The sequence below is a fragment of the Grus americana genome, chromosome 5 (assembly GCF_028858705.1).
Source record: "Grus americana isolate bGruAme1 chromosome 5, bGruAme1.mat, whole genome shotgun sequence".
NCBI classification, from domain to species: domain Eukaryota; kingdom Metazoa; phylum Chordata; class Aves; order Gruiformes; family Gruidae; genus Grus; species Grus americana.
Window position 1 is genome coordinate 63793672 of NC_072856.1, and position 24827 is coordinate 63818498.

Consider the following 24827-nt stretch of genomic DNA (forward strand, 5'->3'; position numbering starts at 1 on the left):
TTATAAGACCTGTTGCCAGCAACAGCCATGGGTCCTCAGAGCTGGAGCAGGAGAGCTGACACCACAAGCAAGTTAGAACTGTTTCAGGGCTAAAACCTTCACACTGACCTGTTACCAGTGGGACACCACACAGCGAAGCCTCTGTCTGACCCAAGCTCGTTTCAAGCTTCCTTCTTGGGATGAAAGGGTTTGGGGATGTTCCTTGGCAATTCTGCCACAACAGCTTCTAACTCCTACCATCCCCAAGCCCTGTGGTCCCCCAGCCTCCTCGATCAAACTGCCTTCATTGAGGCAAAGGCACCTGCCTTCCCCAGTGTGGATGGGGACAGAAGTGAAAGGGCGACTTTCTCGCATGTCTTCAGAAGTTGCCTACAAGTATCCTGAGGCACTTTTAAAATGTACTCCACCCTCTTGGTCACAGCCCAGAGTTGTGACCCCATTTCTTAGAGGACACCCTCTTGTCCCCTCTCTTTTTCTAGCTTGCAATACAAGACGTGAGAGGCGAAATAGCCTGACCTTCTCCCACAACTTCCAGTCATATATGGACATCACCAGGACACTAGCTATATCAGAGTCCCCACCACCTCATTCAGGACCAGAAGATGCCCAGGTAGCCAACCACCAACACAACTTATTGTTCTTTCACGCTTTCTGACCTCCTGTTCTTCCTACAGGCATGGCTCCACCAGCAGGACGCTTCCAGCCAATGATGGCCCGAGGGGAATGGCAGAACGGGACGCAGAAGACAAAAAGGTGACAGGCTTGTGCAAGGACTGATGCACGAGTTCAGAAATGCTGCTGAACAAGCCCTGTGCACAGCAACTACACAGCATGGAAATGCCTTCCCCAGCCTTCCTCTTCGCTTTCTTCACTCCTGTGCCTCCTGTACGCTGCATGCCCTGTTATGTGGGGTTTGATACAGGGAGGCAGGGGACCGCACTGTGGGGACTATACATAAAGAATAGGAAAAGATGGAAAAATACATAAAACCCCTGCCCTCTGTTCTTACGGTTGTATCACCCATCTCTTGGTGCTTGGCATTTTCCTCCAAGCTCCAATGCCTGGCTTCACATCAATTCATGGACCCCAGCTTTCATGTAAAAAAAATTATAATTACACGACATTCCAGCTACTATTGATGTGGAGAAGTGCAAGTCAAAATCAAAAATATTCATAATCCAGATGTTAAAAAAAAAAAAAAGAAAAATACTTTGACATTTATTATTTTGGAAAGCTCTTGATTTTTGAGTGAGCCATGACAACCTGACTCATCATTTCTGAATGCTTCGGTTTGGCAGCCCAATATATATTTAGTAATACAAACTCTGACTTGCAGCTTCCAATGAGAATCCTAATGGCATGATAAGACAGATTTTCATCTCATTCACGTCATTTCCAAATATCAGGAAACTTACTTAACAGCGAGAGTTGTAAAAGCTGTGATATGGTCTCCCTGGGGAGGAGCAGAAACCTCCTGACTGCACACTTGAACGGCTGAGCAAACCAACAGAAAGCAGGCAGCAGCAAATGGCTCTTTACTTTCTGGCCAAGGGACAGAGCAGATGATCCCAGACACGTTTTCCTCTTCATTTCTCCTGGCTCTGGATATTGCTAATCAAGTCACTGGAGCCTCTCTCATATCCAACTGGAGAAACAGCAGCTTCTGCAGGAGGAGCACGCAGCTTCAAGGGAAAACGCTGTTGCAAACCATTTAGGACTTCACAAGGAGTAAGGAACCTGTGCCAGTCTTTGAGAATGCATTCAAAGCATCTTCATCCAGCAGTTAGAATGGCATTTTTTACATTAAAATCCCTTAGGCACTTGGAGTCTGTGAGATTTTTTTTTCCATTGCCCATCAAGCAGTGGTATTAAAAATGATGTCTTTGGCAGCACAGCCAGCCCGAGTAGATGTGAGATGATTTTCATCTATTCATTTTAGACCATCTGCTTCTTACTCTCAACTTTCAAAGGCCTTGAATGAGATGTAGGCCACTGAATTTTATAGCTAAATTTCATGAACCTCTTTGAAAATGAAAGGATTGCACAGAACACAAATTTAGAGACATCAAAGGGACCTTCCCTTTTCATGCAAGCACTAAAAGCAGTGCAAAGGGAACTAATTATGATTTGCTCTATTGCCAGTTTTCACACTGGAGCAAATACAACCAAATACATTTTATGCTTTAAACCTTACAAACCCTTAGCTGCCAGCTTAATATACTCCTAAAGCCAGGACCAAATTAATAGACTAAAACCATCTTGCATCCACTCAGGCAAGCAATGAAGCCAAAAGAGCTGGCAGGCTACCTCATGGAAAAACTCTTTTTTTTTTTGTATCCCTGCTTTGTTTTTAAAAAATCAGTATTTCTTTACATATTCAGTGACAACATAAACACTAATTCAGCTTTTTCAAAAGCAAAGCTATTGCATAGATACTTTTTATTGAACTGATCTTCATCCAGGCTGCTGACAGAGTCTGGAGGGAACACAATGGAAATGGCAGCTCCTCGTAAAAAGTATGGGAGAGTTCAGGGAGCTCAGCCAAACGCGGCTGACTCAGGATCTGCTGACTCGAGTGGCTGAAATCATTACGTAGACATGCGAGTTCCAGGCAGCCAATGGAGGGGAAAAGCTGCCCTACATTATGAAGCAAGATCCAGGTGAAATTGTGAAAAATCAAGGAAATTACTTTATAGCAGAACATTACGCTTCTAGTGCAAACACAGATCTGCACATGTACATTGCAGCAAGGGTGATGGTAGGGTGGAGTGACCCCGAGGCCACTTGAGATCAATGAAAAGTGAAGCTGGGGAAGAATCTCCCTTTGATATTTGATCCTTGCCCCATCAAGCCAACAAGCCCTGGGCTAAAGCAGGTACTGGCTGGCCAGGGCAGGAGCTTTTCCTGCTCCCCAGGGTGGCCCTAGACACCATTTCACATCTTCTGGAGATCTACAAACTTTCTGATTTACAGTTCACAAAAATCCTAATGAAGCACCTACAGAAGTGTCTTAGTTTCCATTCCCCAAGCTTTCAGGACACAGATTGGTGGGTACTGCTACACCAGTAAAATTCTCCAAAGATGAATATTCCACATTCTTCATACTGTCAGTGGTGTAAGCAAAGCTGCTCAGATCCTGGGGCCGTGGAGGCGGGATCATGTTTTCATGTTGAAGACAACTGGAATCAGTCCAGAAGGTCTCCAGAGCCCCAAGAAACAACACAGCCAATGAAACCCTGGGATGATACCAACATGCTGGCAAAAGAAGTGTGTCACAGAATCATAGAATGGTTTGGGTTGGAAGGGACCTTAAAGCCCATCTAGTCCCAACCCCCCTGCCATGGGCAGGGACACCTTCCACTAGACCAGGTTGCCCAAAGCCCCATCCAACCTGGCCTTGAACACTTCCAGGGACGGGGCATCCACAGCTTCTCTGGGCAACCTCTTCCAGTGTCTCACCATTCTCACAGTGGAGAATTTCTTCCTAATATTTAATCTAAATCTCCCATCCCCATCACCCCTTGTCCTATCACTACACGCCCTTGTAAACAGTCCCTCTCCAGCTTTCTTGCAGGCCTCTCACTGTTCCTCCTGCACTGATCTTCAGGGAAGGAAAGGTCGTTCATAATCCTCAACAGTGGGAAAGTCAAAAAGCTGTCAACACAAAATACGTAGAAAGTTTTGGTGCTCCCACTCTTGGTGGCCAGCTTAGCTGCACTTACCCCTTGCCAAGCAGTCAAAATGCTGGGAAACAAGAGTGTGGAGTTGCCTAGGGTCATGTCTGCACCAGACAGGTGAACACTATGCTTAATTCACACATGAATAAGATGCCACAATGGCCCCCTCATGCAAATGCATTCACCCCTGTCCCATTTCTTCCTATATGGGAAAGAAATTCAAGGTAGCCTGCACAACTGGTTTTTGGATCATTTTTCTGGATATCTACTCTTCCTTCTCCTGCTTACACCACACAACCTGTCTGTCCTCCTCTCTTGCTCCACTTTGAAGGAGCTGGGTACCTGCAGACCAGTAAAGGGACGAGAGGCTGGCTGGCTGCAATGTGGCCAGAAGATGCCAATGGAGGGGAGGGAAGACCAGAGGATGAAGCTGTGCTTACATGAAAGAGGAGATGCAGGAAAGAAAGAGGGAGAACTGGTATAACACACAAGCACAAAGGCAAAAAGAGTCCAAGGGTAACCAAACCTCCGCCCCACCTGTCAAACAGTTCAGCAGATGGTTCAGGGTTAGAAGTAAAAGAGTCAAGCAGAGACAAGGGCTTGGGTGGGAAGAGCGGACAGTTGTGTGTAGATCTCAGCTTTGACTTATTTCTAACTTGGTCTCACAGCAGGTGAGCACGTACATACTGGTGGGTCTGCGCTGTAGTGGGGGTTGTAGCTGCGTAATTTCCTTGCCAAAGGCTTCTCCTCCCCCACCTCCCCTCCACAGTTGCAGTGGTGCAAGGTCTGTGCAGAAGCGTCCCTCTCTGCTGCACCTCACCCTTCTCTCAAGTTAAAGCATGTAACTAGCCCTATGCAAACATGATCAGTTTTACAAGAGGTTAGAAATCCTTCTCCTTCCCCAGTAATTCCTACCTGCCCGAGGAAGAGGCTATCATCCTGACATACAGCTTCAAGCCCAGCAAGGAGTGCACAGGCGCGCCAAGGAGCTACAGAAAAATCATCCAACTTTCAGAAGAGCAGGGAAATCACGGAACCATCTCCTAGAGTGTCTGGTTTCTATGAACTGCACTGAAAAATTGTCTCAGTCTACCTGTGGCAGAGGCTTGAGGCTGCAACTGATAAGAAGCATCCTGTGAGTAATAAGCCCTTAAATCCAAACCAAACCAAGTCACCCTGTTTCTTAGATAAGGTTTATCATTCTCATGGGAGAAAGCTGTCCTTTTGTCTTACCTGTTGGTCAACAACTCTGCTTTCAAGCAGTTTGCCAGCTCTGCGGCTCCCATCGCAATAATGCTACGAATAATTTAAGCGCTACCACTTTGGATCAAAATTTTAATGAGGCACTAAACCCACAAAAGGGGCTCTGTATAGCATAATTAAATAGAATGGGCCTAAATAAACAGTAAGGTTTTACAAGTTATGTTATAGTTGAAAACAGCTGGGAGGCAAAGAAAGGAGCATTGAAGATGCATGATGTAAAAAGGCATTTCACAGAATGCAAACACTAAAACTTTTCATATCGCACAAACAGTAAAACACTACGAGCACATGACTTCCCTTTGATTTGGAAGAATCTGTGTGGGGGATAGGGCATTTGTTTTTTTTTCCTTCTGCTAGTCAGCACAATGAAATATTTCACACAGAAACCCACATGGTGGCAAAGAGAGCCATTTGTCCTTCAGAAAGAAATAAATACTGCAGAAACAGGTAAAGTCAGTAGGAACATCTGGTTCAGTCAGGCCATGGGATGCTGGATCATGGCTCCAGAACGCCGGACAGTGCTGGGACTCCTCAAAATAGTCTTGCAAACAATCAGAATTGTAACAAATCTGTTTGGCTCAGAGCTGCAAGACACTTTTTTCATGCTCACGCCGACTCCTCACATCCACTGCAAGCGGTGACATTCAGGCTGAGCCAAGTAGCTCAGCATTCAATTCTCTGTCTGCATCAGCTATTTACAGTATCATGTTTGTTCCACTCCTGTCAATATTTGATCCAAGAGCTGCATAAATCCTACAAACACAGGAAGGTTTCAATTTCACATTAAGGTAACGTTGACAGTGGTGCTGCTGTATCGTGTAAAGTCAGTGCACTGTTACTCCTTGAGAATGAAATTTCTGGTAAACTTCGTTTTCATTTCATCTCCCCCCAGTCTTCTCAGCAGCCCTTCCCCAGAGCCATAGCTATTGCTTCAGTTCTGGGCTTGTGAATGAAAAGTTTCTAAATTCATCTTGGTTTATCATCGGAAGAATTCCTTCTTCAATGGGAGTCAGAATGGGCTCCTCTTTTATAAAATCTGGATCAAAGTTGCTCACGTCATCTTTGGATTTCTGTCAAATGGAAAAGACAAAGGAAAGAGATGTCAAACATATGTATCCTCTGCCTGATCCTCGCTCTGCATCTTTAGCCTAGTCTTGAGTGCAATGGACCACCATCTCCATAACCCAGGCTGAGCTTACTGAAAGCTTGTTCTGGGGTTGGACTGGGAGCAGCTGAGTGCCCCCCACAAAGCCTTTTAGAGCCTCTGCAGGCTTCTGAGAGGCAAACCCCTCTCTGATTTAACTGACACCACCTCTGATGGGTTGCCTGCCCAGACATGGCATGGCAGGGCACATAAATCAGTTCCTTTCCTCAAGGAACAGACACAGACCCAGCCATTCGAAGCAGTTATCGGCCGTGTTGCCAATTAGCTGACTCCACACAGTCCCTTCCTTATCTGCAGAGCGTCTCAGCTGGGTTTTGGGGGGGCGTACACTCCTCTATGTGCAAGCCATTAAAATTGCACAATAATGAATTACTGGGCCATGGGAAGACAAATGGCTTGCCTCCAGGTGCTGGATTCCTTACTGCGTGCCACAAAGTGGGCCTGTTTACAATGCACACACACAAACGGGGTTTGTGGCACATTTTGACAAGGCGTGTGTTTTTCCTGCATCCAGAACAAGACGTTTTATTGACACTGAAGTCTAATGTTCCCAGATCCTGTCCAGCTCATGGCAGACTGACAAGGCTCCCTTAGCCTTTGACTCGGGTCAAGAAACAACTCAAGAGCCTGATCTTGAGCTGCCCTAGCTCCTCCAAGTGCCTGATCCTGCACCCAGTGAGCTTCATGGAGCACTGCCACTATGAGTTTGCAGAGTGACCACAGCATCAGACAAAGCCACTCCGAGCAACAATTTCAAAGGCAAGGAAGCTGCAGAGACAATCCACCGAGAACATCCTTTGGGCTACGTAGCACCACTGGGAAAAAGAGCAGCACTGTCCCCTCTGCAGCCTAGCTGCCATTTGAACCAGTCAGTTGACAGCGGTCCGAGCACGGAACACTGCCAGGTGCTGTACAGACAGAAAGAGACAAGAGAGAGACAGCCCAGTTGTGAAGCAGTAGGTGGGTGGAGTGGTCCGGATGAGGATTACTTACCCTGGTTTATATGTGGGGCAAGGCAAAGGGTAGTTAGTTGCCTAATCTGCTTGCAGTTGCTTTTACAAACCTGCATCTTTTGGCTGAGTTGCCTTTGAAAATCCAGCACGGAGGGGAAAAAGCAACCTGTACAACATCAGGTGGCCAACCAGCAGCCAAGCCAAGACCAGAGACCTCACCTACCGGCTCTTAGGCCAGGGCTTTCGTGTTAAGGTTGCCCTCCCTCCACCTCCTTTCCTGTCTCACAGGAATAAATCTGCTTATAGACCCCAGAAGATAAAAAAACTGTGATCCCTTTCCCCCACCCCTCCTTCCCACGTACAATTCGGGGCCTGAACGGTGGCTCCATCTGACGCTGGTTCAGCAGGTCCCAGTCCAGATCTTTGAAGTAGGGGTGCCGCAGAATCGCGTTCTCGCCACCCAGCCCTGGGCTGCCCAGCCGCATGTTGGGGTTCTTCGTCATGAACTGCAAAACAAAAAGGGCTGCTTGTTTCCTCCCATCTGGCAGGGCCACAGGAGAGGGATCTATCAGCAGTCGCACAAAAGCTTGTCCTCAGCTTTCCTGTTGAACCCAGTTGCTGGCCAGACTTCTCAATTTCATTGTACTGGAACCGCATGCAAGGAACTTGACTCATTCTGTAGAGGAAGAAGTCAGGGTGTATTTCTCCTTGGTCCCTTTTCTTTTGGTCAAATGCTTGGTTACCACAATAAGAAAAGAAAGTTGAATTACATTGTTTGCACATTTTAAGTGTTGCACAACGGTTTTGGTGGTTATTAATTTCTGTATTAATTTCTCAGGATTACATGTTCACTCTCAAACGCTGCTCACCAGTCAGCCAGGCTTTGGACTGGAATCAGTCCTGAGCTGTGTCTTTTTCCTAAACCTCAGCCTGCTGAAGCGCAGCCAGAAGCCTACGCTTTCCTTCCTGTCATCTCAGGAAACAGAGGAAAATGAGCAAGACACTGGCTTTTAGAGCCTCCCAAACCCCAAGCAGACAAGAGCAGACAGGTGACCCTCTCCTCTCTCAATGGCGAAACTCTAAACGAGGATTTCTTTTTGTAACATTTTTACTCTGCTACCAGTGAAAAGAAATCTCAGACCTCAGCCAAAGTGCTCTGATTTTCCAGGGAGCAATGAGAAAAGCCGTACATCATGCACACAGCACGAGAAGGCCCTGGCGGGTGCCCTTTAGGTCTCGACAAGAATGACGAAGCGCGAGTGCTGCAGATATTTCTTCAGTGGAAGGGAAAAATTGGGGGAACAGGGGAATCCTTTCCCCAGGCAGAGAAAGAGCTAGTTGGCCTGTTAATTTAGGATTACAGTTCTTAAAAAATTCAGTAAAACCCAGTCTTTCCCCTGCCCTCAAGTATTTCTAATTCATTAGAGAAATCAGGTTATGTTTAAACTGGGAAAATAGCTGCTTTTATTTGCCTATTGAAACAGCAGCATAAAGCAAGCTCCACTCTGGTGGAGGTGTCCAGACGATTTCCTCAAAGATGAAAGAGCATTATGTTTAGCAAATAGCTGAACCAGCCAAACCAGACAATCGGTCACTGTTTCGGGAATGACCAAGTCTGCTGCATCTGAGCAATGGGGAAATGAAAAGAAGGGGAGGTGCAGAGAGAGACCAATTTCATTCTGACTGTAGGAGCTTTTCAGAAGGTATAAATTCTCCTAGGACGAGCGGATAAAAGGTCTAGCCATTCACAGAATCCCAGAATGGTAGGGGTTGGAAGGGACCTCTGGAGATCATCCAGTCCAACCCCCCTGTTAAAGCAGGATCACTTAGAGCAGGTTGCACAGGATCGCATCCAGGTGGGTTTTGAATATCTCCAGAGCAGGAGACTCCACAAGCTCTCTGGGCAGCCTGTTCCAGTGCTCGGTCACCCTCAGAGTAAAGAAGATTTTTCTCATGTTCAGGTGGAACTTCCTGTGTTCCAGTTCATGCCCATTGCCCTGTGTCCTGTCGCTGGGCACCACTGAAAAGAGTCTGGCCCCATCCTCTTGACACCCACCCTAGAGAGAGAAGACGGGGAGAAGACAGATGATTGCCAGATTTATTTTAGAAGTCTCCCTGATACCCTATCCTGAGGGGGCTTCAGAGCCAAAGTAGATGGGACATCTGCAGCTGAGATCTTGCAGGACCCCAGACTCTGCTGACATTAGCACAAAACCCCCAGCTCCAGCCTGACTTCCTGAGCCCTTTGAGGACATGTGCTGCCATAGGATTCCCTGTGGCAGAACTCTTTTCCACCATTTCTACATCAGTAGAAAGACCTGTTGAGAGCATCCAGATCTGTAAGAGCAGTCACCAGGGCAGGAGCAAAGCCGAGGCTGCTCTCTGTCTTCCCATGCTCTAGGACTCTTCAGCCCTTGGTTAGGCAGTTATTTCCAGGATTCAGCCCAAGGACAAGCACAACTTCTCTGTCTCCCCAACCCTTTTAACCTGTTTTTCTCCCTTTCTACCAGCTGAACCCAAACACAATTTGTTTCCCAAGAGACTTTGCCCCAAAAGTTCTGTGGGATACTGATCCCCAGACAACAGCTTGATTTCCAAACCAGAAATGGGTCAAGTCAAAAGCTCTCAGAGACCTGGTTCAGACAAGCCTTTGCAAGTCTCAAACTAAACCCTTTTGGTTTGCAAAACAGGACAGAAACCTCCTGGCAGCCTCATCTTTCTCTAGAAATTCCCTGCCCAGCTTCTTTGTCCCCACAGACGGATATCTGCACCTCACGAGCTTTTATTTGCATTGCTGGAACACCTAGAAAGCTCAAACAAGATCAGAGCTCGCTGGTGCTGGGAGTGGTATAGACCAAAACAGTCCAAAAAGACAAGATAAAGAGGAGAGAAGGAGAGCTAGGAATAAGTTCCATGTCTCCTGGCTCTTGACCTACCGCCGCCTTCATTACACCAGGGAGCTTCTGATAAAACTGGAGGGGAAAAAAAAAAAAATCATGAAAGCAGATAATCTCTGAAAAGGGCTGGTAACATGCTTTGCTCAGGTTCCCATTCATGCTCAACCATATAAGACCAAAATCTAAACTGGACTGCCCGCTCCCAGACCAGTTCAGAGCCCTGAGACATGAAAGTGTGTTTACATTCCTATTTGCTTGCTTTATTCCACATGATGCCAAAATTGCACCAAGCGAAGGCATCCAATGCAACAAGGCAAGAGCCAACGTAAATGCATTCCTGCCTGCTTAAAACACCCTTTTTGTTAGGACAATGCAGATTAGGCAAGAGCCATCCCTTGAAGTGGGCTCTTTTGGGCTCTGAAAGAGCAAAACATAACATTCAAAACAAATTGCCTGTTCAGATTCAGCCGGCTAACTGATTTGTGCATGGGACCCACAGGCTGAGAAACCTCAGTTGGGTAACTCTAGGCACCATCTACCCCATGTTTGGTGTCCAAAGGAGACAGGAGAGTGAAGGCTTCAAATTCACCCACCGCTGGAACACGTCCCCCCAGCTGGCTGCTGAGAGCGATGCTGGGCTGCCACAAAACCCCTCTAAATTAATCCTCGCCTCCGACAGGAGTGAGCCGGCCTATGGGACACCCATCACACAGCTCTTTCCCCAGCTGTCGGTCATGAGCTCAGTGCTGCTGCCTCTTGCTCTGTAAAAACAGGGCTTTGAAGGACAAGGGCTGGAGTGATCCACCAGCACCATAAACCACTTTGGACAGGTTTCTCTAAGCTTCTTTCTCAAATACTGCAACCCCCTAATGCAGGCTAGCAGGGCCTTGAAAGTGCGTACAAATCATGCACAGTACAAAGAGTATCAATACAGCGTGAAGAGACCTCCCTTTCATGGCAGTCCAACTCATACTAGTCTGCTCCAACAAAAGGGTGGGATATAATTTCAAAGGACAGTAGATGTCTTATCGTTAACTTACATCCCTGATAAATGCATTGTACGCTGCACTGAGACCTCTCAATTGCATCTGTGCATGGGAACCAGCACTGAAAATGTTTTCGTTAAACATCATCATGCGGTACACGAAATACGTTCCTGTATTCTGGGCAGCCACAGCATCCCTGCAGGTTACTCAGCCTGTGGATTCGCACATACCTCTGCACCCAGGGGCTGTGACAGAGAATGAGAGATTGGCCGGTACTGCTCTTCCCTTACATAAAATCTCCCAGTGAATTTTGGAAAAGGCCAGTTCGTCACAGCCTGGTGAAAGGAGTTTTCTCTGGAAAGTGGCTCCAGTCTTTATTTGGCAATTGGGCTGAAAAGCGGGTGTGCAAACCCTGATTCCAACAGAGACAGTACTGGTGCTTTGCACTGGAACACAGTTACCTGCCTCACTGTAAGAGGTATACAAAATTAAAGGATGACATTTTTGAAGCCAGTTTCCACTAAAATGAATAACTAACCCTCTCAAACACTACTTCAATTCACCAGAAATTATTGCACTGACGAAGAAGTAGATGAGGTTTTAGTTTGTGTTGTCCAGTATGTCAGGAAAAAACCAAAAGATTCCAATGACCTCTCAAAGGCTCAAAAGCCCATGAACCCTTCTCTTTGTCTCTGCCTTAGGCAGTACTGACCTTTCTCTGCTGACAGCCCATCTCATGCCACCTCTGCTATCTGATGGCACTTCTAGCAAAGCAAACAAAGAACTTGGAATTTCTGAGGAACTTAATTACCAGCTCAGCCTTCATCTCCGAAATAAGTAGCTGGAGCCCATACACTGTCTCTGACCATATAAGAGGCACTTCTGCAGCAGGAGGGGTAAAGCTGAGTGCCCATAGCACACAGACGCTGCCTTCTGCACGCATGCAGGCTGCGCAGGGGAAAGCTTTTTGGAAATGCAGCTAATCTTTCACTGGATCCCTTTGGCCACATTCATAAACAGCTGGAAATTGTCTTACAAAGTGTTGGCTGTTCCTGGCATCCACTGGAAGGTCAAAGTTGGACTCCTGCTTCACAGGTTGGATAGCCCTAAGTGCCCTTCCAAGTACAACCCTCCAATGTTTTTGCAGGTGATGACAGAAGATGTTCAGCAGAAAGTTTTTCGTGGCAAAATGTTATTTCCTAGTGTTTATTGAGTATCTCTAATTTTGCATGATAATCCAGAATCCAGCATGAATCTCAACCTCTGGCACACAGAGCTCAGTGAAGAAACACAGAGCAAAAGAATTCAACAGTAACAACAAGGCAAACCAGAGATGTTCCTGAGCAAAAAGAATCATGTAATCACTCAAATTCAAGATGCCTCCCAGCAAAACCAATAGCAAGGCTATCAATCTTAAATTTGAGCCAAGCTATCAAGCCATCGCTCTGTGATCACATCCAACCATGGGGAATTATCCCACTCCCAGTGTAAAAAGCCCCTCGGGAGCATCCACAGACTGAGTCTCTTTGGGCTACACCAGTTTGCCAAGCAGCAAAGTCAAGCGAGGCTCTCACTGACCTCAGCTAACCCCCTCAGCAGCATCGCAGCCAAAACCAGCGGCTGGAATGAGCCAAAAACATGACTTCACGACATCATTTGAAAACATTTACTGAAAGAAAATGCAGCAAGCCATGACAAGAAATTAAAAGCTGGAGATTAATCCACAGAGGGCCCGTGAAGTTACACAAAAAAAATGCAGACGTAGCAGTGCCAAGCACTGGGAAAAATCTGCGTCAGCCTTGGGAGCTCAGCCCGCGAGCAGGTGAGAGAGCGCAGGGGACCCATGCCGGTCCTCCCCTTCACCCACTACACGGCTCGGACCGTGCTGGGAAGGGCTCTAGGTCTCCCAGCCTGGCTTCTCCAGTGCTGCTCACGTATAGCATTGCAACTTCTGTCTCAAGAGGCTGAGCTTGCGAATTAGTCTAATGATCTGGAAATCGGTGAAGGGTTGTTTGCACAAAACAACCAAGCATTAATTTCCTTGAATTTACAAACTTCCTTTCTCAATACTGGAATCCCTGATAGGTTTTTCATGTAACTCATGTATGCGCTATTTGCATCAGGATAATTAATTTCATGAGTAATATCATAGTGACTAGATTACGTGAAATTGTATCACACTCTAGGAAAACACTCACAAGCCCAGACCCCTTCACAGAAGTCCCCTTCAGGAAGGGGAATACAACTTTCTGCACAGCCATTCCCTTCACTTTGACAGCCATCTGGACAAGGAAGAAATCATTATTTCTCGTATTAAAGAAAGTCTTGGACACACCAGCTCCCATCAGGACTCTGTTGCCCTGGGCAGGGCACATTTACCTTGTAAGAGAAAGCCCGTGCCCCTGAGCAGCTCATCTTTCAAATGCAAGCGCATGGCAGAGATGGAGGCTCTCCTCCATCTTACAGGCAGGGAACAGAGACCTGGAGAAATTCATCACTTTATTTTGCCAGGAGCCCAAGGGCAGCCTGTCACAGATACGATGGCAGACCCTCCCTCTCACCTCCTCTCCGTCACACCACGTGTCTCAGAGGGCCCTTCAGGATTGTGTCAATGCAATAGTCAAGCCCAAACCGTTACAGGAAAGCAAAATTTCCTTGTTCATGGTATTAACGTTTTCTGCCTGTTGGTGTTTCTCCCATGTTGCTACCAAAGCAAAAAGCAGCAGCAGCACAGGAGATTAACGCCCCACAGTCTCCCCTCTAGTAATGAGGGAGAGCGGGGAGATCGGGAGATACCCATTATGCTCGTCTTCATTAAGATTCATGAGCTAAACTAACAGGGCAGAAATTAACTCAAAAGGAAATAAGATTTCTCAAAGATCTATTTGATCTCAGACAAAAGGGAATCGTTATATAAATAGAGCAATTACTCTAATTAAGGCTTCCCTCCATGAATCTCTGGACTGAATACTGCAGTTGCCGAAAACAGTTTGGCCACCTATTATGCAAGACAAACAAATCCGCAGTTTGGGGTTTCATTAGCCTTCATCCACCCCCAAACAAAGGAGACGAAAGATGGCTCTATGGCTCTGTCTGTTAATGTCTGTATTATTTTTAACAACTGAAAGCCAGAAGGCATTAGCATAGCAGAGACACCTTTTTTTTTTTCTTTCTTTTTTTTTTTTAAGCAAAAAGCTGGTTTTTGAGCCAGTCTTGTCTTTTGCTCTCTCGGGCAAGGCTTCCATCACCCTCCATCACGGTCCTGCTGGGTCGATGCTTGCAAGCATGCCTCGCTTCCCCGTACAAGAGCAATCCAGGGCGGAGCCGCACAAGCGGGTTATGAGGGAGCCTGATTTCAGCTGAAGCTCCACGGCCCTGGGAGCTGGTGCTTGGTAACTTAAACTGCAGCGATTCGGCTGTGGGTGCGAGCCAGGCGCTTGGGAGCCCGAGTCCTACTGACCTTCAGTGAGGATCGTGCTGCTGAGAATAGGACTGGGAGTCATTGCAGCTCTCTCCAGCGCTACCTCTATTTTACCCTGGGGATTTGCTTTGACTGCAGCCATTAGAGGCCACGTGGCATTTCGGCTTCCTACCTAAACACAGCAGGATTGACTGCTAAAAGCCCTGATAGGTACCGGTGCAATTCATCGTGGTGCTGAGCCAGAATACGACCCATGCATGCACAGGGTGCTTCTACCCCCACGCTGGGATCCTGGCTGCAGAAAACTGTGAGCAGGTGAAATCCAGTGAGCCCTGCGAGTGCAGTGCCAGGGCTCAGACGTACAAGACTACCCTGAAAGCATTTTAAGAAACAAAAAAAGGAACAGAGTGAGTGTGGGATCTTGGTTATTTCCTTTTCCAGAGAAAAAAGGAATGGAAAACGAGATAAAAACCAGTCTTCAGCCCTGCTCCTAAAAAGCCAGAAGACTGTAACACTAAGCATGACAGCAGTCACATGTTTAATGCACCAGCCACAGGCAAGAAGGACAAAATGTCAGTGCAGTGGATATTAAGCAGATAAATTTGATCTCACTTTCCCCTAGTGCCGAAATGGCTGCTCGATGCTGCCCAGTCAAGGCTCGAGGGAACGAGAAGGATTAACTGTATTGCAAACAGAGCTGAGCAAGAGAGACTAGCTGAATAAACCAAGGTAGACAGAGCATCTCACGTGTGGGATGGACACGTCTGGCTCCAAATCTCCTGGTAGTGTAAACTGATGCAACTTTGCTAACTATCACCAGGAGAGAACTTGGCCCAAAATATAGGAATTAAATGTTGTATCGATAGCTACAAATTTCCTTGCTGTGTTGAAATCTACCTGTTTCCCTGTCTCTCCCCACTCATCAACAAATAACTCATCGACACTAATGCAGAATGAAAAGGCCGCAAGTATCAAATGCATATTGTCCCCAATGATAGCGTCTGCTTTGGTACTCCTGTAATAAATAATAATAAACAGAAATTAACTTTAGTCATTAGATATATGGACTATTTAACATAGGTTTTGGTCAAGATGTCACTCCAGAAATCCGTGTTTTCAGAACTGATGAGTCAACCCCAGTTCCCACGTGGGTCACTGGCTGCAGGGGCTGCTCAGACAGTATCAATCTCCAGCTGCTGTTTTTAAAGCCAGAAGGACAGTTGGACTATAGGTACAACATGGGCATATGCAGGTCAATTACTAAATCAATACGTCAATCAGAGTAACAAACATGGAGGGAGAATGAGCATCGCACTTATTAACAGACCAGGGGCATGATCCCACTCTCGTTTTAAGCAGTAGTAAAATCTCCCCAGGGTTGCATGGGAAAACAATTAATCCTTTTCTGATAGTCTTGTCAAGAGGAACCAGGATCTATTACACAACCCTGGGTGGCCTATTTACATAGGGTCAAGTACAAAGGGGACTAAAGTGCCCCAGACAAACCTGTAAAGGCCAATTAAGAAGAAAAAAACAAAATCACAAGAAAATACTTCAAAGGAGTTTTTTCATGGTCTTGGTTATATTTCGATTCTTTTAATTTTAAAGTCAGAAAGGTCAAAGCTGGAAGGATGAGTAAGACCTACAGCCCTGAACAGCCTGAACAGTGCTCAGACCTCCCAGTTAGATGGACTGGCCCGCTCTGCTGGGGGCTGCACAGCAAGAGCTGGTCCCATCACTCAGCAATCATTCCCATCTCCAGGTTGGAGCCAGCTTCTCAAGGGCCTTCCCCAAGGTTAGATTTTAATGGACTTCACCAAAACGCCTTTGAGGGTCTATAATCAGTGTTTATCTGAGGCAGAGCTGAGAAGTGAGCCCAGGCCACAAGTCTTAGGCTTGGCCACCAGAATCGCTTTTTCCTGAGCAGCTAAGAGCGAGTAGAAAAAGAAGCGGGGGAAGACAAAGTCAGCCCAATGAATGCTCCTTCACTTTTTTCCCATCTCTGGCAGGAAAGAGCAAGATGAGTCACACCTGACATTACAATAGGCTGGGTTAGGAGCTTTTGTAATGAAGCAAATCTGAGCCTGCACGCTGCAAACTTAAACAAGAAGCTAATTTCAGCCTATTGGAAAGGGAAAGGTAAAAGACCTAATGACGACTTCAAGATGAATTTGGCCTTAGTAAGCTATATAGAGATGGCTTTAGTTTTCTTTCACAGTGAATTATTCAGAAGCATGGGATTGCTACTGTGGGGAAGAGGAGCACTTCAGAAAGGGGTGTGATCAATCGACAGAAGAGATTAAAATTACTGGGGAAAGCTGTTTGCTGTTTGAGAATTAGGAGGCAAAGAGTAAAAGGCAGCATGTTACAGAAATGGATATGCAAGCTCAGGTGAAAGAGGTAGGAGAGCAACCTGTAGTGGAGCACAGCCTTGTCACCTCACCACAGTGTATGTTTATGGCAAAAATGGTCTAGAAGAGAGATCATTTAAAACTGCAGAACTCCTTCTGCATTCAGAAATGACAGGCTCAAGAGTCCTGCTTTTGCTGCAGAGGCTCTGAAGCCAACCAGGAAATGCAAGATGAAAGCATTTCTAAAACACAAAGAAAAAAAAAATGTTTACACAGATCTGGCATAGAGTTTCACAGAGAGATTCAAATATTGGCCTGAGTCTGACAGCCAAAGCTTAATCAAACTGTGCAAGAGGATTTATGGAACCTGCCAACTCTGAAGAGATGCCAAGGAGACTAATTTATCGGTGTATTTGAAGGCATTTTTAATATCTGCCTTTGTTAGGCTCCTCAGCTCTGAGGACAAAGCAGTGAGCTCATCTAGTTCCCTCTTTGATTTCAGTGGGTCACCACTGTGTTTTTCCTTTTCCTTTTAATCTTTGTCTGAAAAATACTCCCAGCATCTGGTTCATTCAGAAACAAGTTCATTCTGGCTGTTCCAGCACTGCATGTGAAACAGATTATCTGCCTTTTTCTATCTGTTGGAAAGAAAGAACCTGGCCCAGATCTGTAGGATGCAAACGCAAAGGAGAGACATACGCCTCGCGCAGAGTGACGTAAAGGAAACGTAGGCAACCTTGCACCATCAGCATCTGACTGCCTCGTTTCACACCTTGTACATGTTCGGGAGGTGACTGGGGAGCACAAACGCAGGGGTTTGGTCTAGCTCACGCAGTGGCCAAACTGACCGCCCAGGTCTTAGGGAAAAGGTAAGGAACAAAGGCAGCAGGAAGCACATACGCATTGCGCTTGGATGTGCCAAGCAAAGCACAGCCCAGGTATTTTGAGTCATGTGTTGCTTGCTGTAGCATGCAGGGAGGATGCAGACACCTACTGAGTGATATCTGAGCTGATGACAGTTAGTTCTGACCTCCCCATAGCCAGGGGTGTTGGACCTCGAGCAAGTGCAGTGTGTGAAGGGAGTAAACTTCTCCAAAGAACGGTTCAGAAGACCTGACCTCCGTGCTGATGTTCGGGGTGAACGGCTGCAGAGAATAGGCAGCTTGGACCATTCACATCTCTCCTGAACTTACATGGCCTTGCCAACAGTCCGAAACCAGCCTTTCCCCTCCACTTCTCTATCACCACAGACTGTTTCCTTTGGTTATGTTAAAAAAAAATCTGCCCCTCTCTGCTGTGACAGCCCTGGCCTCTGCCTTCTTTCCTCATTAATGGCATTTTCAAGTGGCTTACAGCCACAGTCTGGTTCAGCACGGAGCACTCACCATCCAGAAAGCCTTTCTGAAAATAAGCCATGGCACACTCAAAAGGGGTCCTCACCGAGGGTTTCGGCAATCACAGTGGCATCCCCTTAGGATGGATAGTTTACTCCTCCTGCAGCACAGCTCAGTGTTCACTTTGCTTTTTTTTCTGTTACCATGCATCCAGCCAGGCTGGACTGCCCTGTGCTCTGACCACGTGGGATATTAGAAGTTCCTCAGAATTTCTTTGGAATGGCAAGAAATAACCAACCAACCCCTGTACAAACTTCTGCAGAAAGTTCTGAGTTGCTGTTTTAATTCACGAGATGAAAATTGGCTGACCTGTTGTGGAAGGGCCCCCATATCTCTCTCCCGCTGAAGATGAAGTGGCTGGTCACCATCCGCACTACAACATTCCTGAGCCCTTTTCTTGCTCTCCAGAAAAACCCGTGTGTGCTGCCTCCTTGCAAAGGGGGATAAGTTACACTGCTGGCGAGCCCTCGGTATTGAATATCACTGTGTGTGCTAGCTGGAAAAACAAGCCAAAAAAACTAAGGAACTAACTGAAAAGCACTCGTTTCTGGGTTTCAGTCTGTGACATGGGCTCACAGGAATGGGAGAAAAATCTTTTCCTTTCTAGATCACAGCTTTTTTGATTTCTAGATCAGGCTTCAAGGCTGTCTGGAGACAAAGGGGTTTTAAACTGTGGCATATTTAACCATTCCTCCTCCAGTTGCTCCCAAGAGCCATGCAAGCTCCCTCCTGGCTGCTGGCAGAAGCTGGGAAGGAAATCCCAACTCCCTCACCTTGTGCTCCGACAGCCAAAAATGTGTCCATAAAACACAGGTCATCAGAGCTCCTGCTGACCCACAGAGCATCATTACTGCTGCAGCTGAGTCTGGAGTGCTAATTCCCGGACACGACAGCCCCTTGATGTTAACCTGGCAATGCAAAGGGGATTTAGTCTGTGAGAGCAAAGTCTAAAGGAGGACGGGGAGGAGGTGGTGTGTGCATGTTAGACTTCAGTGGTGTTGTCAGGGTGAAGAGAGCACCCAGGTATCCGAAGGGGGAGAAGTGAACTCAGTGACACAAAGAAGCGGAGAGTTCACTAAACCAGAGTATTTGACTTATGAGTCAGCACCACTTCCAGGCTATTGTTCTCTAGAAAAACAGATCAACTTCTTGTTTTTCTTTTGTATCTTTGGCACTATATTATTGACGTCATTTTCCTCCAAGATACGGGTCGTATTTACTCTCAGCTGAGCTCCCTCACCTTTCAATTCCTCTCACTCTTCACACTAATCCACCGGCATTTGCACTCCCCCGTGCTGTTCCACCTGCGCTGGGCAGGAGTGCAGGCTGCTAAAACCACAGCCAATTTCCTCTGCACCTTCCCCTTTTCTTGCCTGGTGTTTATTTTTCACACAAAAACCACGTGGAATGGGACATAACCAATTTTACCCCGTCTCTTAACTCTGTTCATGTTTTTTTTCAAAATGCATGTTTTTAACCAGTTGGAGGGAGAACAGGCTTTAGTGTCATTTGTGTCCCCAAAATATCGAGCTACAGACAAGGCTGCCCAAGCCTCACTTTTGGAAGGAGCATTTCAGCTAGGTGTTTCAGAGCTCACATCAAGACTGGAGGTTGGCACACAAACGCCAAGAGACACCCTCAGCTTCAGCAGACTCAGCTGTGACAGGAGTTCAGAAACCCAGGGTGCAGAAGGCAGAGCAACACTAACACTTCCCTGCGGAGATGCTGCTTTCTAGCCCCTGCTGTTACCTGGCTCCGAGAGTGAAAACAGTTAAATTGCAATTGCTCATCCAAATTTCCAAGCCTTCAGGCCAACCATTGCTACTTCAGATCATTAGTCCATGGAGCGACTCAATAGGCTTAGTCCTTCTCTCCTCATCTGAAACCAGACTTGGAAAGGAAAATCCCTGCAGCTTTCCCTGTGAATTTGCTTCTCATTACGCCATGGACTTTTGAGACCCGATTTTTACTGCGTCCCTTCATTCTCCCTCCAACTAAGCCTGACTGTGAGCAAGGCAGCGTGATTGGATTGCTTCTGAGAAAGTCATATGTGAAGCAAGTGAAACATGCTGCCAAAATACCACCCCGCTTATGGGAAACGAGAGGATTGTATTTCATTTTGCAGTTCACTCGGCTGAATTCCAAAGCCTCTGCCTGCCTGGAAAGCCACCCTCTTTACTCAAGCACTTTTTGCTAGTGACAATTTACAAATTCAAAGCATCGACATGCTGTAACAAAGCAAACTCCAGCTGCACTCTCACTGTAAAAGATACGGTGCGGCAGTCTCTGCTCGCTGCTTGCTCACAGTTTCTCTTTCACAGTCTCTTCATCATCAGACACTGGTGACTACTCTGTCAGCTGATGGCAAAGAGTATTTGAAAGAATATAGGCCCAATAGCTCCTACACATAAACTCCTTGTGACTGCATTCAGGTAGGGCTATGGAGAAACCTTTTTTTGGAGGGGGATCAAAATCAAAGCAAGACTTAAGTTTAGAATAAGCTGAAGTGGTCTGAATCCATTCAACAGCAATTCTCCTTTTCTGCACTTTTTTTTTGCCTCCCACATGCAAATCCAGTTTGACTTGCTCACACAAGCAGGGGACACCTCAGCTGAAGTCCTCTCTGCCTGACTTGAGCCATCAATACCTAAATTCCCCAGTGACCCACTCAGACGGGGCAGGGTACATGAGTGAGATTTTCTACTTCCCTCCTCTGGGAGTGTTGACTCCAGAAAAATCCTGATCTATACTGATTTAGCTCTACTCTACTCTTTCCCCACCTCAAGGATAAAAAAAAAAAAATTTAAAAAGGGAAATAGATAAAAACTTCTTTTTCTATAGCACAAATACTTCTGCTTTGAATTCTAAACAAGGTCCCAGGGCACTGAGGTTGTTTTTGTTTTCCTTGGTACCAGTGCTCAAAAACATGCCAGGAACACCCACTGACCTAAGTGAGGTCCTAAGTACGTATCTTAGTTATCATTAGGAAACTGAGAAGATGACCAGGACGCAACCTTCAGAAATCAGGTGGTTTCTGATGGGGGAAATTGGTGAAACATAATTATGGTAAGTGAAAGCAAAACAAAATAATAGCATCCGTGAAATGGGTACTAAAACCTATCATCCTTGTTTACGATAAAGTTCTTCATGAAGCCAAAGGGATCAAGTGCTTTGTAAACTTAGATATATCCATTTGTAGAGCATCTCTAAACACATACACCCAATTGCATCTTCCTGGCAAAAGAATTTGATTTTCATTTGAGAGCTTTGTACCACTCAAGACTAAGCAAATTCTCACTAGTCCTGTTCAAGGTTAGAGGTCAGAACTTTTAGTGAAGGGATAATCCAGTTATTAAGGCTCTCAAGGCCTTAGCCTGCAATACAAGAGACCCCAGGTTTAATTCCCTGGTCCTTCTAGGCTTCCCATGCCATGTATTACTTATAATCATTTCTGTCACTGCAGTAGGTGAGTGCTCTGATTTTCCAGAGCTCTTAATATCACAGGTTAGAAAGCACTGTCACAGCTGTAAGTCAGGGAGCTCAAGTTTACTTTTTGTTGGAGGTAAACACAGTAGTGATTATAAGATGCTTACATGGTAATAATGCTGTATCTAAGAGAAATAATATTAGCATCAGAAATCGGTGAGAAAAAAAAAATCTACGTATTTAGCAGCTAGAAAATCTACTGTCTTCCTTCATAAAACAGCCATAAGGGAACAAAGAAGCCACGTTCACCACTCTGCATTATACTGACACCTAAAAATACTGACCAAACATTATCAGTACATTGCAAATATAATACCTCAGCAGTGACCGCTTTTGTTATCATTCAAAAGAAATCAAAGTGTGTGGGTTTTTTTCCATTTTAATCTAGAGCCCCAATCTCATGACAGGATGTTTCCTTCCTGTTAAAGCCAACACGCTCTGATGCCTCTAAAAGCTCAGCATAAGAAAGGGAGGAGGAAATGAGGAGCTCTTTAGTGAACAGGTCTTGAAGCCAAAAGCAGCTACTATGAGGTTGCAGAAATTCAGGTTGTAACAAACTATCATTGGTGCTGCAAAACATAATGCAAAAGTCACCTTCAGGTAGCAGCCACCCAGGGAACAGAAACACCAAAGAACTGAAGGTCCAGTAAAAATATCAATTGCAACCTCCTACTAGTTAATCACAAGGCTCTTGGTTAATGCCCTAAATTTCAGCCTTTCCCCCAAAGCGGACATAGCATAGTGCTTCTCTCGAGCAACACACGTGCATTTCAGAGAGGCGGTTTTGCTTTCATTTGGGTTTCACCAGCAGCACATGATACAGCAGATGAGCAGAGCAGCTGGAGAGACCTTTTCCAAGCAAGTAACCAGCAATTGCTACGTTGGCCGTGCAGTTTTGGAGACGCTCGGTTGCTCTCTATTTAAATTCTTAGCTTTCTCCTCAGTTCTGGCCCTCTTTCTCCAGTGCCTCTCATCTTGTTGCTTGCTTGTTAATCACAGAAGGGACCCGCTGTTAAAAGTTGGGCCCTGAACATGGGCTAGAGCAGCCCAGGGTGACTGCAGCTTGTGCTGGCTGTTTCTTTGAGGTTCCTATCAGAATTAGGAAAATAAACATTTCATTAAGAGGCTAAACCACAAATCATATTTTATGATACCCTGAAATTCCTGTTATGAGCAGCATCTATCTGACCGTATTTTACCTCCAGCTCATACTCATGTACCTGCAACAAATCCACTCTGCTATTACTTGTCACTGCAAAAGACGAATTGGCTCGGGCATTCAAGAGTCCCCATCCAACAACATGAATACTGCTCCAGAAGCTGCAATGAGTCTAAGCTTCACTTTTTTTTTTTAAAATTATTATTTTAAATATGTTGCAGGTTATTTCCAAAACCCAAGAGGGTCTTCAGCATGACAAATGATCACTCCTGAGCACAACCTGTGATTTCAAAGCACAACCCTTTGCCTCCTCAAGAAGTGGATTTTCTTCTCAGTTGATTTCTGTGGAATTTATTAGATGTATTTTCAGCTACAGGAAGTAGTTGCTCAGTTTATATCCAACAGAAACCTTGCAGCAGAAAACTTCCAGATTCTCACTACTAAAGATCTGATGAAAACAAACTCTCCTCTTTCCTTTAAATGTTCCTATCATTCGTTAACCCATTTCTTTTAGTCAGTGCTCCACAAGTTATTAGAAATTACTATCTTATCCAACTATTTCTTAGATCCTCTATTACCACAATATTTAGTAGTATCCAGTTGTAAATGCATCTTTGTTCACAAGGAAAGGAAATACTCTGATCCTTCTCTCTCCAAAGGGTGCTTAGAGACATTAAGTGATTTGATCAGGGCAGGAAGAAGTCAGTAGCAGAACAGCCAAGTTAGGTCTCCTGATTCATAGGTTAACACCCTCATTATTTAATCACCTTTTGATTCATTACAGTAAAGCCAGGCAGTTCCAGCATACTAGGCACTGCTCGTACATGCACAGCCTGAAATCTTAAAAAGCTTCATTCCCATGTCACAGGCAAAGATGTGAGGCACACGGATAAGAGAGCTCCTGGGAAAATTCAGGAATAGATGGTAGAACAAGGACTAAGTGTAGCCAGCAACAGCTCTCCTCAAACTTTTTGCTGTACAGCCTCATTTTTTTTCCTCCCGAACACACAAAAGTCAAAACCCTGTCTTTGTATGCAGGTAGACAGCAATCCCTGGGGGACGGCTGGTATTACCAAGTCAGAATGAAGGACTACCATGAAGACTTCACTTCTTTGCCACTCCAGTCACATGGAAATCATATGGTCACTACTGATTAAATACTGTGTATACCTGCTGCTTCTGTTCTGGAAGATGACCATATGCTGTAAATCATTAAGTCAGCAGGGGAATGCCCAGACACACAGACATGCACACACTTTGCCTGCCAAGTTGGCTGCTGAACTGCATAAAGGACATAACTATGCAAACACACCTAAGTGTGGCAGGATTTTTTTTTTTGTTTGTTTACCCTTCAAACCAAGATAAGAAAAGGGCCAGGGTCAGGGTAATTGTGATTTCTGAGTGCCATACCCCAGCTTTGTTTTCTTTTGCTAGATTTAGGCTGAAGAAAGCCAGGACAGAGAGCACGCCAACGGCCAAGGGAACTCACCGCTTTGAGGATTGCCACTGCGTCCTGCTGGAGCCACGTTGGGTAGACGACTTCGTCGTTCAGAATGGCCTCAAAGAGGTCGTCCTCATTCTCTGCCTCGAAGGGCGCGTGGCCACACAGCATCTCATACAGCAGCACTCCCATGGCCCACCAGTCTACATCAGGGCCATACAGCATCTCCTGCAGGATCTGAAGAAGGCATGGAAAGAAATATCAACCCTGAAGCTTCTTAAACTGAGCAGGGGAAGAAAAAGGATTTGGAAACATTAACGCAGAAGTTCTTGCTACATCCTAACAGCGCTCTGCTAGGCTGGCTGGTGACCTCAAGCTGGGAACCCCCAGGTCTGCACTAAGGTACATCAGATCTATTAGCCAAGGGCTGAACTAACATGGCTGCTCACAGAGGAAACAAGCCCTTCGAAATAACGTTAGGGCTTAGCAGGAGAAGGGGCACTTCGGCAAAACTGGCTGAGCCTCAGAAGTGGCAGAGCAGCCACGTGTGTGGGTTGACACCAGTTTTTCCTTGCCTCTGGGAAGGAAATGCTTACCCAGCTCCAACAGCAAGGCTTTCAGCTGGAGAGGGGAA

The 24827-nt window shown here is 45.9% G+C and overlaps 1 protein-coding gene across 3 annotated transcripts in view; it reads right to left on the minus strand.

Moving 5' to 3' along the window:
* Positions 1-4998: 4998 nt before the first annotated feature.
* PRKCH (protein kinase C eta) overlaps positions 4999-24827 on the minus strand; it is a 119084-nt gene continuing 99255 nt past the window's right edge. Inside the window, exons 12-14 of one of the 3 annotated variants that reach the window (XM_054827610.1) lie at positions 24242-24430; positions 7421-7564; positions 4999-6010 (exon numbers count right to left, since the gene is read on the minus strand). In XM_054827610.1, the coding sequence (XP_054683585.1) occupies positions 5864-6010; positions 7421-7564; positions 24242-24430 (480 nt within the window). In that variant the 3' untranslated portion in view covers positions 4999-5863. The other 2 variants (XM_054827612.1, XM_054827611.1) reach the window with 2 other exon arrangements.